We start from the raw sequence: 16,870 nt of genomic DNA, 5'->3' as shown, positions 1-16,870 counted from the left end.
TGCCCCTGGAAGTCTTTCCATTAACTCAGAACTGGATGTGCTCCCGAGCATTAAACTTTCAAGAGGAGTTGGATCCAGCCATTGAAGATTTCAGAGGAGACTATTTACCAGGCCTTTCAACCTAGGAGCCCGCTGCTAGGTGCCCAGGCAGTTCTATGAGTTCATTATGCGATCATTGGCCCTAGTTTAAAGAACAAAGCAGCACAAGCAGCTAGGGAAAGGCAGTCCCGGGGGAACCAGAAGTTTTCAGAACCTCTCCAATTATTTTTTGGGGTTAAAATAACTAGTTTGAATTCATGAATCTGTTTTCCAACCGACCCTCTGTGATTTAAAATTATATCCCGTCCCCCGCTCCAACTCTGTGTGATTCAATTAAAAACAAGAGCAAAACATGCTCTTCTAACTACACTGCAGCCTCTGATCTGTTATATGGAGAAGAGAGTCCCCCACCCCCACCCCCACCAAGCTTGGCTGGCGCAAGTGAGTGCCCTGTGTTACAATATATAGATTGTGACTGAGTTCATTCTGCTGTTTGAATGCTGTTCCCTCCCACCCCAACTCCTTTGTCACAACCAGTGCCTAGGGGTGAAACTCATCCCTTTGCAAAGAATCTGTCCAATTCTGAAGGCTTAACCAGTGCATAGGTCTTGCACTTGCTGTCTGAACTGCGCCCCCTACAGGGCCTTTGCAAGGGGCTTTAAATACAGAGCCAGATATTGAGCTGGTGTAAATCAGTGTGTTTCCACTGACTTCAACAGAGTCGTGCTGTTTACATCTACTGAAGATCTGGCCCAGTATTTCCAATGGGGGAAGAAACTGATAAAAACAAAGCACAGAGAACTAAAAATGCTGAAGCCAACAACCAAATCGTAGTCCCTGGACTAGAGTATGGCACATGTGTTAAACAAATGAGTCTTAGAAATACAGGACCAGATCCTCAGCTGGGGGAAATCAATGTAGCTTCATAGACATTGATGGAGATACATGCTGAGGATGCCAGGCAGATGAGTTTACAAGCTGCAAACAACATTTTTGTTCAGACAACAACACACTGTTTACTGGGGGTTCGGTTTTCTATTCATTTGCCTTCCAAATAAACAAAATTTTAATGGAAAAAGAGGAAAGTCACATTCAAATTATCTGACAGATAACTTCATGCAAAACGATACCTCGATCCAAAATGTCATATCGATTAAAGACAGACCACTTGCAATAACCATTGTCTTATAACCAGTCTACATTCCACTATACATACACACTCTAGATTAGGCCATGGATCTGCATTCAGTAACAGTTTAAAGTTCTCCAGTTGATTGAAAAATGTGGAGAAAGTTTCTCCCCAATTTTTTCCCCCTTCAGATGTCAAATTCTGAAACCATCAATGTTTTGAATTTGAACCATTTTGACCAGCTCTAGACTAAAGTTTTAAACCTACCTCAAGCCCTCTAACAGAACTCTAATGTCCCCAGCAACCAATCACTGCCTGCTCTACGTTCAGAATATCAGGCTAATTCTTTCTACAGAACATTCACTTTCATGATACAATTCTCCTCCCCCCAGGTACATTTGTGGGTTGGAAGAGAGACAGATAAATAACATATGGATGTTAACTGAAGGATATCAGACTGTGTTTACAGATGGTCTTTCTGCATCATAATTACAGCACCTGAATTTCCACAACATCTTCATCATTTTGGATGTCACACGTCTTCAGATTGCCATTCCCAGAAAATATTACTGATGCAATCTGCCCTACACTCCCGAAATGCTATTTTTTTAAAGAAGAGCTACAAATCTACTATTAATCAAGAAGGGCTAAATTTGCAAATTCCAAAATCTGGGCCAGATTGGCAGAAAGGCTCAACACCAAACACACCAAGTGTGCTCTTGTGAAAATCCATCTCAAAGGGCCAGATTACTTAGTACCCTTATTGACACTGAGACCCTTGCTAGTACCCCAGTGAGACCACTTATGGAGTAAGGTGCTACTCAGTGTGAATAAATGCATCAAAATCTGGCCTTAAACCAGAGCTTTTCTATCTCTCCTCTTGTCGTGCATGGCCTTATCTATACTAGAAAGGGTTTGTTGGTACAGCTAAGATGACCCAGGAAAGACAGAGCGAGGTGTTAAGAATGGAAGGAGTCTCATGAGGAGGTTGGGGCTGAGTGCTGAGACAACTCCCAACTAGGGTGACCAGAAGTCCCGATTTTATAGGGACAGTCCCGATATTTGGGGCTTTATTATATAGGTGCCACTTACCCCTCACTCCCATCCCCATTTTCCACACTTGCTGTCTGGTCACCCTACTCCCAACAAAGACGAGGAAAAGGGGGAATGGAAGAAACTGGCTGACCATCTATGAATATGCCGGACCAGCATTGTTCTAGACTGGGGGTTCTCAAACTTTTTTGCTGGCACAACCCCATTTTAATGACTAAGTTCTTCCCAGGACTCCAGACAGCACGGAGGATGCCATTTTGAAGAGCCAAATAGCATCCTTTGCACAGCATGACCTCATCCGTATAGTGTATATGAGAGCTCACTGTGCGGAGACAGCCATTTTGTAGAGCACTGTAACCTCGCACGCACCATACATGCGAGGTTACGCTGTGCAGCGCAAAATGGTGTCCTCTGAACACTAGGGATCACTGTGGCGCCATCTACTGATGGCCTGTCCCCATTCAGGGCAGTAACCCGCAGTTTGGGAAAGACTGCTCTAGCTATTGCTGAATAATAGGTGTATCTAAGGGCCTTTCAAGAAACCATTTACACCCTCATTCTCACTTGGTTTCCAAAGGGTATTTAGTGGCTTTGGTTCCCAACCTTTCAGGCAACTAGACCAAGTTTGCCAGGCTTTGGGCCAATAAAATGGTCCCCTAGACTCTACGGACGTTTCAATATTTACTTCAACAGGGGCCAAGGTTTGGTTCTGAGCATCTAGCTGCACCAGCCAACCTCCCATTCAACTGAGCCTACTCTATAAACCGCAATGGAGAGAAAAGGGGTTGGAGCAGCTAACGGTGCACTGCAGAACATGGGAGGGAGGGGTCAGGGCTCTGAAGCCCTGGACACTGTTATGTAGGGACCCAATTCTGACCCCCCTGAAGTCCCTAGAATGTTTTACCATCATGTGCAGTGTGAACAGGATGAGCGCCTAGAAGTCAAACCTGGAGAGGGCAGGGAACATACAAACACACCTTTGTTCTACAAGCATTATTAGAGTAGCACCAAAGGTTCCAACGGAGATCAAGGCCCCATTGTGCTAGGTGCCGTATAAACACATAGCCAGAGACAGTCCCTGCCCAGAGAAGCTTACAATCTACATAGACAAGGTGAGAGAGGAAACTGAGGAGCAGGGAGGTGAAGTGACTTGCCCAAGGTCACCCAGCACGCCAGTGGCAGAGCTGGGACTAGAACTCAGGTCTCCGAGTCCCAGTCCAGAGCACTAGCCACTGGACCAGGCTGCCGCTCAGTATTACTGTAATTGGTTACATTAGAACACAACGTAATCTCTCGCCTGTGAGGGACTCCTTTTCCCCCTGGGGAGGCGCATAGTGACTTCACTCCAGTTTAGTTCTTGGCTGAGATGGTTTCAGCCTTTTCTTCTCCAGGCTGATCTTCCTCAGCAGGCTTCGGCTCCTCTGAAAGTCTGGGATCCTTGATGCTTTCCTGCAGGTCTTGCTTCTCCTCCCTCTTGACAGTGACTGTGCTGGTAGAGAAGGCTTTTGCACCGGAGAAAGGGCCAGATGAGAACGTGTAGCCAAGGCCGAAGGTGTTCCCGCTGCTGACAGTGCTTAGCCGAGTTTCCTCCCCTTCCAGTAATTTCCTGAGGGGGAGAGGGAAACACCAAGAAAGGTGCAATGAAGCTGCTTGCTGGAGCAAGATTTCAGATCCCTGCCTTCTCCTTTCTAAAATATCCTCCCCAGATCAGTTTTCATCGAGATGTGGCAACGAGGAACTTCCCCCACACCACCCATGGGAAAGCAGGCAAGCAATCAATCAGCACATTGCCCCCAGGAAGGAACAGCCTCTATGGCAGGCTCAGCATTTTACTAAGTGCTATCGATCAAAGGCTACTGAGACCCGAAGAGCGACTTCACGGGCACACTCCAGACAAACTATCCAGCCAAACCCTGTGACTCAGACTATCCAGCCTACTTGTGTCATGGAAGGAATCAGAGAAAAACTGGTGACACGCTGGTGATGAATATCATTGCGGGGTGCATGTCCAGGTCGCGTATATAGCACTACAGATGTGTGATGGAAATATGTTCTTAAAATAAGCTTTTGGAGGCACTCTGCCCTTGACAAAGGAATGCTGTCTTGGCTGTTTGTTTGCCTGCATCCCCAATGCATATTGAGCAAGGTGAGGCCAGAGACAATGGAAAGATATTTACATAGAAGGAAAACAAGAGATTAAGCCAAGCAGAGAAACAGATTGACCAGAGGAGGAAGGAGACAGCCTGGCATTTGCACAAGCAGCAGGGGAGAAAAACTTTACATGGAGACACACTTCAAAAGTTCACAGGACTACAAAAAGAAGGGGAAAGAACTCTTAGTTATCCATCACTTGGGGACACAGGGTACAGCACCCTCTGAGCCTGTGAATGGCAGATCCTTGCTGATAATTTGCTGCAAATGAGAAACTGTTTTCGGCAAAGATATATCTTCCTAGAATTAAGTTTGAAGCACTAGAAAGCATGTTGTTTTTGTATTGTTTAATCCTTTTTTCTTTTATTCTTGCCTGATATCACTTAAATCTGTGCTCTTTATTAATAAACTTAGACTTTAAGGTCAGAAGGGACCATCATGATCATCTAGTCTGACCACCTGCACAACACAGGCCACAGAATCTCACCCACCCACTCCTGTATCAAACCTGTGTCTGAACCACTGAAGTCCTCAAATCATGGTTTAAAGACTTCAAGGTGCAGAGAATCTTTCAGCAAGTGACCTGTGCCCCATGCTGCAGAGGAAGGCGAAAAACCTCCAGGGCCTCAGCCAATCTGCCCTGGAAGAAAATTCCTTCCCAACCCCAAATATGGCGATAGTTAAACCCTGAGCATGTGGGCAAGACTCACCAGCCAGTACCCAGGAAAGAATTCTCTGTAGTAACTCAGATCCCACCCCATCTAACATCCCATCACAGGCCATTGGGCATATTTACCTGCTAATAATCAAAGATCAATTAATTGCCAAAAGTAGGCTATGCCATCATACCATCCCCTCCATAAACTTATCAAGCTTAGTCTTGAAGCCAGATATGTCTTTTGCCCCCACTGCTCTCCTTGGAAGTCTGTTCCAGAACTTCACTCCTCTAATGGTTAGAAACCTTCGTCTCATTTCAAGTCTAAACTTCCTGATGGTCGGTTTATATCCATTTGTTCTTGGGTCCACATTGGTACTGAGCTTAAATAATTCCTCTCCGTCCCTGGTATTTATTCCTCTGATATATTTATAGACAGCAATCGTACCTTCCCTCAGCCTTATTTTGGTTAGGCTAAACAAGCCAAGCTCTGAGTCTCCTTTCATAAGGCAGGTTTTCCATTCCTTGGATCATCCTCGTAACCCTTCTCTGTACCTGTTCCAGTTTGAATTAATCCTTCTTAAACATGGGAGACCAGAACTGCACACAGTATTCCAGATGAGGTCTCACCCTGCCTTGTATAACGGTACTAACGGCTCCTTATCTCTACTGGAAATACCTTGCCTGATGCATCCCAAGACCGCATTAGCTTTTTTCACGGCCATATCACATAACTTGTTCTTGTTTTATACAAAACCACCTCAGCGCTGTTATATTGATGCGTGAGTCCTGCGCCAAACAGGGTGAGGAGTGCTCTGTCTATTTGGAAGCAGCAAACTTCACAATTTCTAAGTGTGTCGGGTGAGAAGGACTGGATGCTGCAGGGAGACATCTCAGGAACTGAGGACCTGGGCTTCACTGATTCTTATCTGTAAGGCCACATTTGGACTGGCAGTCTGGAGGAGCTCGTTAGTAAGGCAGACACACTGGAGCATTAAGGAGCTGATGCATAGTTTAGCAACCGCAAAGCTCTCACTTGTCGAGGCAGAAGGATAACACAGTGGCGTAGGGTTCTGGATTCCCTGACGAGAGCGTCACAACTATGTGACATCAATGATGCCATGGAGATGAGTGTCCAGGCAACATGGTGATGACAGTGATATATGTCAAGGATCTTCAAAGACGAATAAGGGAGCTGGATACCATATTTTTATTTAAATAGGATCTGAGCACCTAACTCCCATAGGTCATTTGAAAATCCCAGCTTGAAGACGTAGACAGAAAGATGGCTGCTGTACAGCATTTTGATCTAGGTTTCCTAATGCATATTGCTATGGATTCCTTTCTGGATATTTTTTTAAAGGCTCTGCTCAAGGAATTATTTTTGGGGACCTTCTCTGCCCTGTGTTATGCAGGTGGTGAGACTAGATGATCACAGTGGTCCCTTCTGGCCTTAGAATCTATTAATCTCTGGAACCTTTAAAATGCATATGCATATGAGGAGGACAGGAGTCAAAATAGGAGCAATAGGGGGATGGGGGCTTTTGACGAGTTCTAACCCTGAGCCGAACCTGGGGATCTGCTGCAATTTTTCTCATGATTTTTCTCATTATTCTCATTACAGAACTGCGCAGCTGGATTGCTACACAATCTTACGGAATACCCAGGGGTATAATGTTTCTGGGTATTTATTTCTCTCTACACAAACGGAGAAGTGTGAGCGCCAGCATCAAACATCCCCAAAGCCATCGGGGAAGAAGGCCTCTTGGTATTGTTTTACCTGTATGCAGCTATTTCAATATCGAGGGCCATCTTCACATTCAGCAGGTCTTGGTACTCTCGGAGGTGACGAGCCATCTCTCCCTTGGTCGTCCTTAGAGCATTTTCAAGCTGGTTAATAGTTTCCTACAGAAAAAGAAGTGGAAAGGAGAACATTCTGATCATGTCAATAGGTCCCTCTCATTTGCTTTTAGTGCCCTTCCTTCCAGATGTGTTGTTCAAACTGATCTCAGGAGGCAATATCAGTGTGGTCCAGTGGATTAGGGTGCTGGATTGGGACCCAGCCTGGACTGGGTTTCCATTCCTGGCTATGCCACTGACTTGCTGTTTGAGCAGGGCAAGTCATTTCACCTCTCTTTCCCCTCCCACCTCTACCTTGTTTATTTCAACTGCAGTCTCCTCAGGGCAGGGATTGTCTTATTCTGTGTTTATACAGTGCATATCCCAAATCTCAGTAGTGATCCTATACATTTACTAATACGACCAAACATTCGTTTGGGCTAGTCCCTTCCCCAGCATATCAGACGTCTGCTGTTCTAGCAAATGAGCCCTGTTCCTCAAGAGAGTTCACGTGATTATTATTTTTTCTATCTAATCTAATAGTCAAATCAGAAGACTAGCAACCCGGACTCCTGGGTTCTATTGTTGGCCCACAGCCTGATCTTGGGCAAGTCACTTAGATCTACAATTTCAAAAAAGTCCAACCATTTGGGAGGTCCAATTGGAATTCGAGCACTTCTGGAAATCAGCCCCTCAGTGGACATCCAAAAAACAGAGGCCCCCGAAGATCAATGAATGCTTTGTGCCTCTGTTTCCCAAGCTGAGACGTGGGGCTAATAATACTTACAATCTACCTCACCCAGGGTAGTGAATGAATGTTTTCAGAGTGTTTGAAGATCACAGGTGGGAGATATAGAAATGTTACTATCAGAGTCTCTCCCTCTCCCATTCAAGGCAAGGTTTGCTAAGTACACCTCTACCCCGATATAACGCGACCCGATATAACACGAATTTGGATATAACGCGGTAAAGCAGCGCTCGGTGGGGGGAGGGCCTGCGTGCTCCGGCAGATCAAAGCAAGTTCGATATAACGTGGTTTCACCTATAACGCAGTAAGATTTTTGCGCTCCCGAGGACAGTGTTATATCGGGGTAGAGGTGTACATCCCATCTCTGTGTAAGGACTGTCTTCTTCCCAGTGCAAACATGCCCAAAAGCATGGCCTGCACAAGCTATCAGGAAAGACAAAAGCCCAGGATAATCTTTGCTAGATGCATATCTGGCATTTTGCCACTTGAGTCTGATTCCTAGGGCTGCGAGTGAGCTCTTGAGTTGGAAACAAATAAGAAGCCAGTATCTGTTGGCAAGTGTCAGGGATAGCTTGATGGTTTGAGCATTGGCCTGCTAAACCCAGGGTTATGAGTTCAATCCTTGAGGGGACCATTTGGGGATTTAGTTGGGGGATTGGCCCTGCTTTGAGCAGGGGGTTGGACTAGATACCTCCTGAGATCCCTGATATTCTATGATTCTACCTGCAGATTATGGATCTCCCCATTGCTCCTCTCCTCCACTTCCTGCAGCTGCCTCTCCAGGGACTCATTGGCATTCCTCAGAGCCTCGATCTCGATGTTACGGGCCTGCAGCTGGCGCCGATACTCTGTGATCTCCTCCTTGGCCTGGCGGATGCTGTCACTGCTGCGAGCTGCCTCCTCAGTGAAGTTGGCGAATTTAGATTTGTACCACTCTTCAGCAGACTGCTGGTTCCGGGCAGAAAGGACCTCGTACTGCATGCGGATCTCCTTCAAGGCGGCTGTGAGATCAGGCTTGCTCACGTCCACCTCCACCGAAACCTAGAGAGGGCACAAAAGGAAGGGATCCCACCCCAGACACAGACAGCATGGGGAAACAGAGAGGAATACAAAGACACTGAAGCTGCTCAGGACTGTTCCTTGACATCCTAGGCTGAACGCCCCAAATGATGGCCCAGATCCTTCCCCTTGTCCCCCATGCAGAGCCGGAGCGCTCAAGACACAGTGGAACAGCTGTATTTCCTCTGCACGAAGCAAGCTTGGAGGGCAAATGGCTCCCATACTGAGCTCCAGACCTCTTATGAGTGGTGGAGCCCAGCATCACGCGGTCCCAATACAGAGGCTCTTTGAATTAAGGAAAAAGTAGAAATGAAGTCAGGGGATTCAGTGCTATATGGCTGTTCTCTCCACAGTCATGCACGGTCCTGGAACTCCTCTGCCGTCATGGGATGGCCTGAGGGCAGGGGGAGATGTAGGGTTTCTCCAGCAGCTAGCCAAATTATTCAGATACTTGGGATAGGAATAAGTCCTAATGAAGTGGATTGGTGGACATGAAGCAGGCAGTCACTGGTGCATGACAGAATGTCACATAGCCTGGGGAAACATTGCAGAACCCTCGCCTCCACATCCATGATATGGTAAAGCTATAAAATACAAATTAAATGGGACCAGATCCTTAGCTGGTGTAAATCTGCATAGCTCCTCTGAAGTCAGTGGAGCAATGTCAGTTTATACCAGCCACCTTGCCCCCTCTATAGCCACGGTGAGTAAATATGTAGGCAGAAAGACCAGATAGGCAAAGGACACATAGATGGATACGTACAGATAGATAGCTGCATTAGACAGACATTCTCTCTACGTGTATTTGTGCATAGACAGTGAAAGAGAGGGTGTGTATGGAGATAGATAGAGAGGGTGGATGGGGATGGATAGGTAGATAGGTAGAGGGGTGGATGCATGGATGGATAGATTAGATATTGACTCATGTTAAAAGTCAGTATCTCAACAATTACTAGCTTAACATAGCAAATTAACCTGGGATCAAAGAAATGCAACAGAGGAGCAAAGACTTTGTCAGGTACAGCATTAATTTTAGACATGCGAGTTGTGCAGGATTGGTTAGCAAGTCCTTTTTGATCCTACACACAGCTCTGCTAAGTGTTGCTACCGTAACACCACCCAAGAGTGAAATGACTCACTTATTTAAGTTGTCCAGTGTTTCTGCATAATTCTGTACAGTGCTGGCCTTCACTCACAGTTCAATCTGAATCTAAAGGTGTATATGTAACTGGTTTATTGCTCCTTCATTTGACGGAGAAAAATGATAGCATTGTGGGCAAACAGAACGCTTTGCCTTCTCAATCCAACCCCCAGGGCCTGCTGCATTCTTTGGAGCTCCGCAGATTACAGATTTTACACATGGAAAGGAGTATTCCACAACCTGGCCTTATGCTGAAAAATATTAGGAAAGCCAGAAAGTTATTGGTCTGTCAGTGAATTTCCATACAGATGGTGGACTGTGGCCATGATATAAAGAGCTCATTTTAGGGTTTGCTCATCAGATGCCTGCACATATTTATTATAATACAACCAGTGGAGTTCCTCACTCAGGAACATGGACTGCAAAATATGGAATATGCAGGTGCAACTCTAGCAATGGATTTAGTCCTATATATGAAAATAAATTATGTATTGATGGTTGGTCCTTCTATAAGCAGGGGGTTGGACTAGATGACCTCCTGAGGTCCCTTCCAACCCTGATATTCTATGATTCTATGATTAGAGATGAATGGCATTCCAGAAGTAGAGTTTAACCTTGCAAACAAAGGACACTGTAGCAAATATGCAAAAGAAATGGCATTTGCCGATATCATCATACCTCATTACACAGGGGGCTCTTAAGTGAAATCAGACCTCTAATGCAGGGGCAAGTCCTCCTTTGAATGAAATGGGCTTCAGCTCCCTGTCTAGGAGAAGTTCAAATATTCAAGTATTCAGGAATGTACTGGGTCAAAGTCAGCTGTAGTGTAAGCAGATGCAACTCCAAGGCTGAAGTGGTCTCATAATGCTGGCTTGATCCTGTAAGGTGCACAGCACCCTGGCTCCAATCTAGCAAAGCACTAAAACATATATATTTGCTGCAAGTAGCATAGTTAAGGGGGGACTGAAAGCCACTGTCAGAGGAACAAGCAAAACAAGCAAGAAAGAGAGAACAAAGCAGAAGAAGAGTCATATTTCTAGGTTTAACGAACTCTGAGAATACAGCGCAACATTGATTATTGCAGCCATAGCCAAATTTCCCTGTATAGCCAGAGTTATACCCTTCTCTGCCCCACCAAAAAAATCTATTTGTGGTATTATCACAATTATATCTACTGCCCCAATGGGCTAAGTGCTGTACAAAGATTGAGACAGTCCCTCCCCAACCCTTACAGTTTATGATCAAGAGAGACAAAGAATGGGAGAGTACTGTCCTGATATTACAGACAGAAAACTGGGTCAGAGTCAGACTAAGCGACCTGGCAAAATCACATAAGAAATCTGTAGCAGAGCTCATCGCAAATTCCAATCCAGTACTTTAGCCACATAACTAACCTTCCTCTGCATAAATTAAATGAAAATTCCCTTTCATTAGCCAAATGTACTCTGTGTTCCTCATGACATTTCAGGGGAAATCCATGGTGAATGGGTGAGGTCCCAGAGTACTGGAGAAGGGCAAACATAGTATCTGTTTTTAAGAATGGCAACAAAGAGCATCCTGGGAATTATAGACCAGTCAGCCTAACTTTAATACCTGGAAAGATCCCAGAACAAACTATTGCACAATCAATTTGTGATCACCTCGAGGATAATGGGGTTATAAGGACTAGCCAGCATAGATTTATCAAGAATAAATCATGCCAAACCAACCTAATTTCCTTCTCTGACAGGGTTACTGGCCCAGCAGATGAGGGGAAGGAGTAGATGCAATAGATCTTGATTTTAGTAAGGCTTTTGACCTGTCCCACATGACATTCTCATAAGCAAAACGTAGTCTAGATGGAATTACTAGAAGGTGGGTGCACAACGGGTTGAAAGGCCATACTCAAAGAATAGTTATCAATGGTTCACTGTCAGACTGGGAGGGTGTATCTACTGGGGTCCTGCAGGGGTCAGTCCTGGGTCTGAAACTATTTAATATTTTTATTAATGATTTGCACAATGGAGTGGAAAGTAGGCTTATAAAATTTGCAGATGACACCAAGCTGGGAGGGGTTGCAAACACTTTGGAAGACAGAATTAGAATTCAAAGTGACCTTGACAAATTGGTCTGAAATCAACAAGATGAAATTCAGGAAAGAAAAGTGTAAAGAACTACACTTACCAAGGAAAAAATCAAATGCATAGCTACAAAATGGGGAATAACTGCTTGGTGGCAGTACTGCTGGAAAGGGTCCGGGGGTTGTAGTGGATCACAAACTGAACATGAGACAATGGTGTGATGCAGTTAATCGGAGCGTTGCACATAAGGTAATTGTCCTGGTCCTCTTGGCACTGGTGAGGCCTCAGCTGGAGCATTGTGTCAAATTCTGCGTGCCGCACTTTTGGAAAGATGTGGATAAACTGGAAAAAGTCCAGAGGAAAGCAACCAACATGATAATAAGTTTAGAAAACCTGATCTACAAGGAAAGGTTAAAAAACCTGGGCATGTTTAGTCTTGAGAAAAGAAGAATGAGGGGAGACCTGACAACAGTCTTCAAATACAGTAAGAGGTGTTATAAAGAGGATGGTGATCAACTGTTCTCCCTGTGCAAGGCAGGACAAGACATAATGGGCTTAATCTGCAGCAAAGCAGATTGAGGGGAGATAGTAGGAAACACTTTCTAACTCTAAGGGTGGTTAAGCTCTGGAACAGGCTTCCAAAGGAGGTTGTGGAATCCCTGTCATTGGAGGTTTAAGGACAGGCTGGACAAACACCTCTCAGGGACAGTCTCTGTTTACTTGGCTCTGCCTCAGCGCAGGGGGCTGGACTTGATGACCTCTCAATTCCCTTCCAGCCCTATGTTTCTATGATTCCATCTGGATACTCAAGGCTGCATTACAATACCTCTGCACCAGCTATTGATTTCAATACTCAGGAGATTCATCCGTTTCCATCAATAATGCAACTGCAGCTGTACAGCTGCTTCACTTAGCTGCTCTGGGTTTGTCCTTACAGATCTGGTGTTTTAATACCTTTACATGCATTTTAACATTTGTCTGACAACACCTTGCAAAGTGGACATTAACGAAACCCACATGAGAAAAGAGTTGTCACTGAGCTGCCCATGAAACCTGTGCATAACAAGCTCATTAGGATAACTGCTATTCTCATGTACATCCAAAGAATTAACATGGGTTAGCTACTTTTTGTATTAAGCATGCTTGATTTTTTTCCTCCCAACATGTACAGAAATAGTCCCACAACTTCACTTGAAACCAGACTGATGAATGAAGCCAGGATTGAGCTTTCCTTCTTTTCTAAGCTTTGGTCTTTTCATTCCACTAGCACATGGCTCAAGCACAATCGACTGTCATTGTGTGCGCTCTGCAGAGTGGGTGCTAGGTACCTATTGTACCAATGGCACTGCAGTATAGCAGCAGGATGCTATCTTCCCAGCAGGGCTTAGCAATAATATAATCAAGGTACAGTTTCCTGTGGTATTCAACGAACTGAATCACACTTCCAGCAGTCCAATGTGAGCCAATCCAATACTCAACGCAAAAGAAGATGAGGTGCTGATTTAACCTTCCAGACGACTTTATGCTGAATACAATGTAATCAAAAAAGCAGAATATGTAAGTACCCTATTACCCATTCTGTATAGGGAAGGAGGATAGGGGTCATAGCTGCAGGATGCAAAGGCATTGTGTGCAGGCATCCAACACCAAGAGGTGAGCCAGTCAAATGTCTACCTTAACAAAGATAACCTTCCAATGACCGACTGGCTGCAATAGCTTTGTGCCCAGTGCAAAGGATCTAGTATCTATCCATTCAGCATATGCTAGAGGAAGAGAATAGGGGGAGTGTATGTAACACTCTCTATATGCTCAGCCTATGGAAATATAAAATTATGGGATGGGAGTGAGGGCTGTGCTGTGATGAACAGCATAGGGGAGGAGGGCAGTATTGTGCATGTGTGCCACACCCTATCCATCTAGCACATACAGAAGAGGGGTAATCAGTGCGTATAACACACCTCATCCAGCACACAGGAAGAGTGCGTGTGTGTGTATAGAACACACTTTATCCAGCATAGAGACAGAGGGGTGTGTGTGTGTAGCACACACTTTATCCAGCACACAGGAGGAGGGCTGTGTGTGTGTATAATACTCCTTAGGAGGAGATGGATATTGGGGGTGAGTGAAGGCACACCCCATCCACGTGGCATGTGGCGAGGAGAAGGGTCCTGGGCACCTGGGGATGCGGGTGGTGGAACGGGATTGCTGGGTGATTGAATCCCGGAGGGAACACCGAGCCCTTGGGGGTGTTATGTGCTGTTGGGCATCTTCCGGGGAGGGGAGCACCGGGAAGGTGGGTTGCAGAAAGGGGAGTGCTGTGCTGGGCAGGGACAGGTGGGGAGAACCGTGCAGCAGGGTTGGTCAGTTGGGGGGATACAGAACAGGGAGCGTGCAGGGCTGGGGCTGGGCAGGGACAGGGGAGGGGAGCACAAGGCTGAGAGGGCTCAAAGGGATGGGAGCGCAGGGACAGGAGAGGAGAGGGGAGGGCAGCATTTGTCAGGGGGATATAGAACTGGGAGCCCAGCGCCGGGCAGGGGCAGGTGTGGAGCGGAGCGCAGGGCTGGGCAGGGTCATGGGGAGCACAGGGCTGGACAGAGGATCGAAATGCAGAGCGGGGCAGTCAGGGCCAGGGGATGCTGGGCAGAGGCAGGCGGGGAGGGATATGGGGAGCGCAGGGCGGGGCGGTCAGAGCCGGGGGATGCTAGGCAGGGGCAGGTGGAGAGGGCAGCACAGCGCAGCGCTGGGCAGGGACATGGGGAGCGCAGGGCTGAACAGGGGATCGGAGCACAGGGAGACGCAGTCAGGGCCGGGGGATGCTGGGGAAGGGCAGGTGAGCAGCACAGCGCAGGGCTAGGCAGGGACATGGGACGCGCAGAGAGAGGGGACCAGGGCCGGGGGATGCTGGGCAGGAGCAGGCGGAGAGGGGAGCGCAGGGCGCGGGGGTCAGGGCCGGGGGATGCTGGGCAGGAGCAGGCGGAGATGGGAGCGCAGGGCGGGGAGGTCAGGGCCGAGGGATGCTGGGCTGGAGCAGGAGGAGAGGGCAGCGCAGGGCTGAGCGCGGCGCTGGTACCTGCGCATCCTGCAGCGAGGCTTGCAGCTCCGCCACCTCCTCCTCGTGCACCTTCCGGAGGAAGGCGATCTCGTCCAGCAGCGACTCCACCTTCTTCTCCAGCTCCAGCCGGCCCAGGGTGGCGTGGTCCACGTCCTTCCTATACTCGCGCAGGGCCAGCTCGGCCTCCTCCCGCCGGCGCGCCTCCTCCTGGCACTGCTCCCGCAGTCGCTGCAGCCCCTGCGCCAGCTGCTGGCTCTCCAGCTGCGCCTCGTCCCCCTCGTGGCGCAGTTCCTCCACCTTGGCGCGCAGCTCGCGGATCTCCTGCTCGTAGAGCTGCTGCAGGCGGGAGGGCTCCGCCTGGCGCTGGCGCAGCAGGGAGACCTCGGCCTCCAGCAGCCGGTTGTGCTGCTCCAGCTGGTGCACCTTCTCGATGTAGGTCACGAAGCGGTCGTTGAGCCCCTGCAGCTGCTCCTTCTCGTTGGTGCGCACGATTTTCAGCTCGTTGCTCACCGCGCTGGACTGGGAGAGCAGCTCCAGGTGGTCCACGGAGCTGGGCACGGCCAGCTTGCGATAGGAGGAGGGGTAGGAGTCCCTGGCATGGTGGGCGCGGTAGCCGGCAGCCCGGGGAGCAGACGAGCTGCTGTAGACTCTGCTAGAGAGGCGAGAGGTTTCCCCGAAGATCTTCTTAAAGGAGGAGAGTGGGTAGAGCAGGTCGCTGCCGTAGCTCATGGTGAGGCTGCGAGGGAGATGCAGACAGGGAATGGACGAGTCTGGGTGGGTGATGCACAGAAAAGGGGGGAGGACAATGCGCCTGGCTCTTCCCTTTTATAGCCCCGCAAACACCAATCCTCTTCCTCCTGCTCCTGGAAATTAACAACGCCCAGACAACTGCAAATCTGCATGGCAGGGAGGAGGGAGCGCGGCGCAGGGGGGAGGCTGACAGGGAGGCACTTGCCTCTCTCCTTGCCTGAGATTCGCTTGATCAGCAAAGTGCTGGCTGCAGCTGGGACCTGCCACCGAATCAATGTGTGCCAGTCCCCAGGATTGACAGGGGAAGGGTTGTGCCTAGGCAAGGTGGCCCCATGGGGCTGGCAGAGGATGCAGCTGCTTGCAACAATCACCAGAAAGGGTGAAGGATACAAAGGAGGGGTGGGGTGTGGGGGAAGAAGAGGGAAGGTGTAGGCAAGGCTGTCAGTGATCGCTGGAAGGGATGCTGGTAGGACACCACCACTGTCTCAGAGCTGGGGGCGCATGCAGGGAAAGAGTGAAGGCTACTAGAGTCTGCAAGTGACCAGGCAGAGCCCTGACAGAAGTGGGGAGTAGGAAAATGCAACCATATTGGGCAAGCGAACATATGTGGTGGGATTTTTCCATTCTTGGGGATGGGAATGGGAAAAGGAGGACTAAAAAGAGGGGATATGAGGCTAACTTTGACGCTTCCCCCAACAAATCACTGACCTATCATCTTAATTGCCCAAGATTTCCAAACGGCTAGTGATTTTGAGTGTTCAATTTGAACCACTTTAATGGCGGCTCCATCCAGAACTGCAGTTGTAGGAACTGCCCCCTGGCAGGGCACAGCACCTCTGAAAATCAGGCCCTATTAAAAGGTGGCTTGTGTTGGCGCAATCCAAAAACAGAGACAATCAAAACAACCAGTCACTTAAAATTTAGGCCTATGCATTTAGGACCAACTTCTCTTTCAGCAGCGGTTACTTAAACGCAGATGGGGCTATCTGCTGAGACAACAGAGTGAGATCCAGACTGAAACAGGCTTTGCATTAGAAAGGGGATAAATTTGAAAAATTGGAATTTTTTGAATGACGCTCTTTTCACACTGGGCTGAACCAAAATCCTAGGGTTAAGTCCTTGCAGTTTGGGTTAGTTTGAGATCATGATTTGTTAAATAGTGTCGTTTCAGTCCATCTCTGCTTTAAAGAGACC

General features: G+C 47.8%; 1 protein-coding gene across 1 annotated transcript; it reads right to left on the bottom strand.

Annotated features, from left to right (window-relative positions):
* Positions 1-1,029: 1,029 nt before the first annotated feature.
* On the bottom strand, positions 1,030-15,892 carry LOC116819516 (low molecular weight neuronal intermediate filament-like). Its single transcript, XM_032771301.2, has 4 exons — positions 14,945-15,892; positions 8,338-8,655; positions 6,808-6,932; positions 1,030-3,827 (listed from the first exon to the last, which is right to left on the bottom strand). The coding sequence occupies exons 1-4, from the start codon at positions 15,653-15,655 to the stop codon at positions 3,572-3,574; spliced, it is 1,410 nt and encodes a 469-aa protein (XP_032627192.1). The 5' UTR covers positions 15,656-15,892; the 3' UTR covers positions 1,030-3,571.
* Between the last annotated feature and the right edge of the window lie 978 nt (positions 15,893-16,870).

This window comes from Chelonoidis abingdonii, chromosome 2 (assembly GCF_003597395.2).
Source record: "Chelonoidis abingdonii isolate Lonesome George chromosome 2, CheloAbing_2.0, whole genome shotgun sequence".
Classification (NCBI taxonomy): Eukaryota; Metazoa; Chordata; order Testudines; family Testudinidae; genus Chelonoidis; species Chelonoidis abingdonii.
Note: the sequence above shows the minus strand (reverse complement) of the source record. Positions and strands in the feature narration are given on the sequence as shown.

Coding starts and splice junctions, on each gene's coding strand:
- LOC116819516 (XM_032771301.2), bottom strand. CDS start 15,655: ATGAGCTACGGCAGCGACCTGCTCTACCCACTCTCCTCCTTTAAGAAG. Junction 8,656..14,944: donor CCTCGCTGCAGGATGCGCAG/GTACCAGCGCCG, acceptor TGCCCTCTCTAG/GTTTCGGTGGAGGTGGACGT. Junction 3,828..6,807: donor ATTGAAATAGCTGCATACAG/GTAAAACAATAC, acceptor TCTCCCCCTCAG/GAAATTACTGGAAGGGGAGG.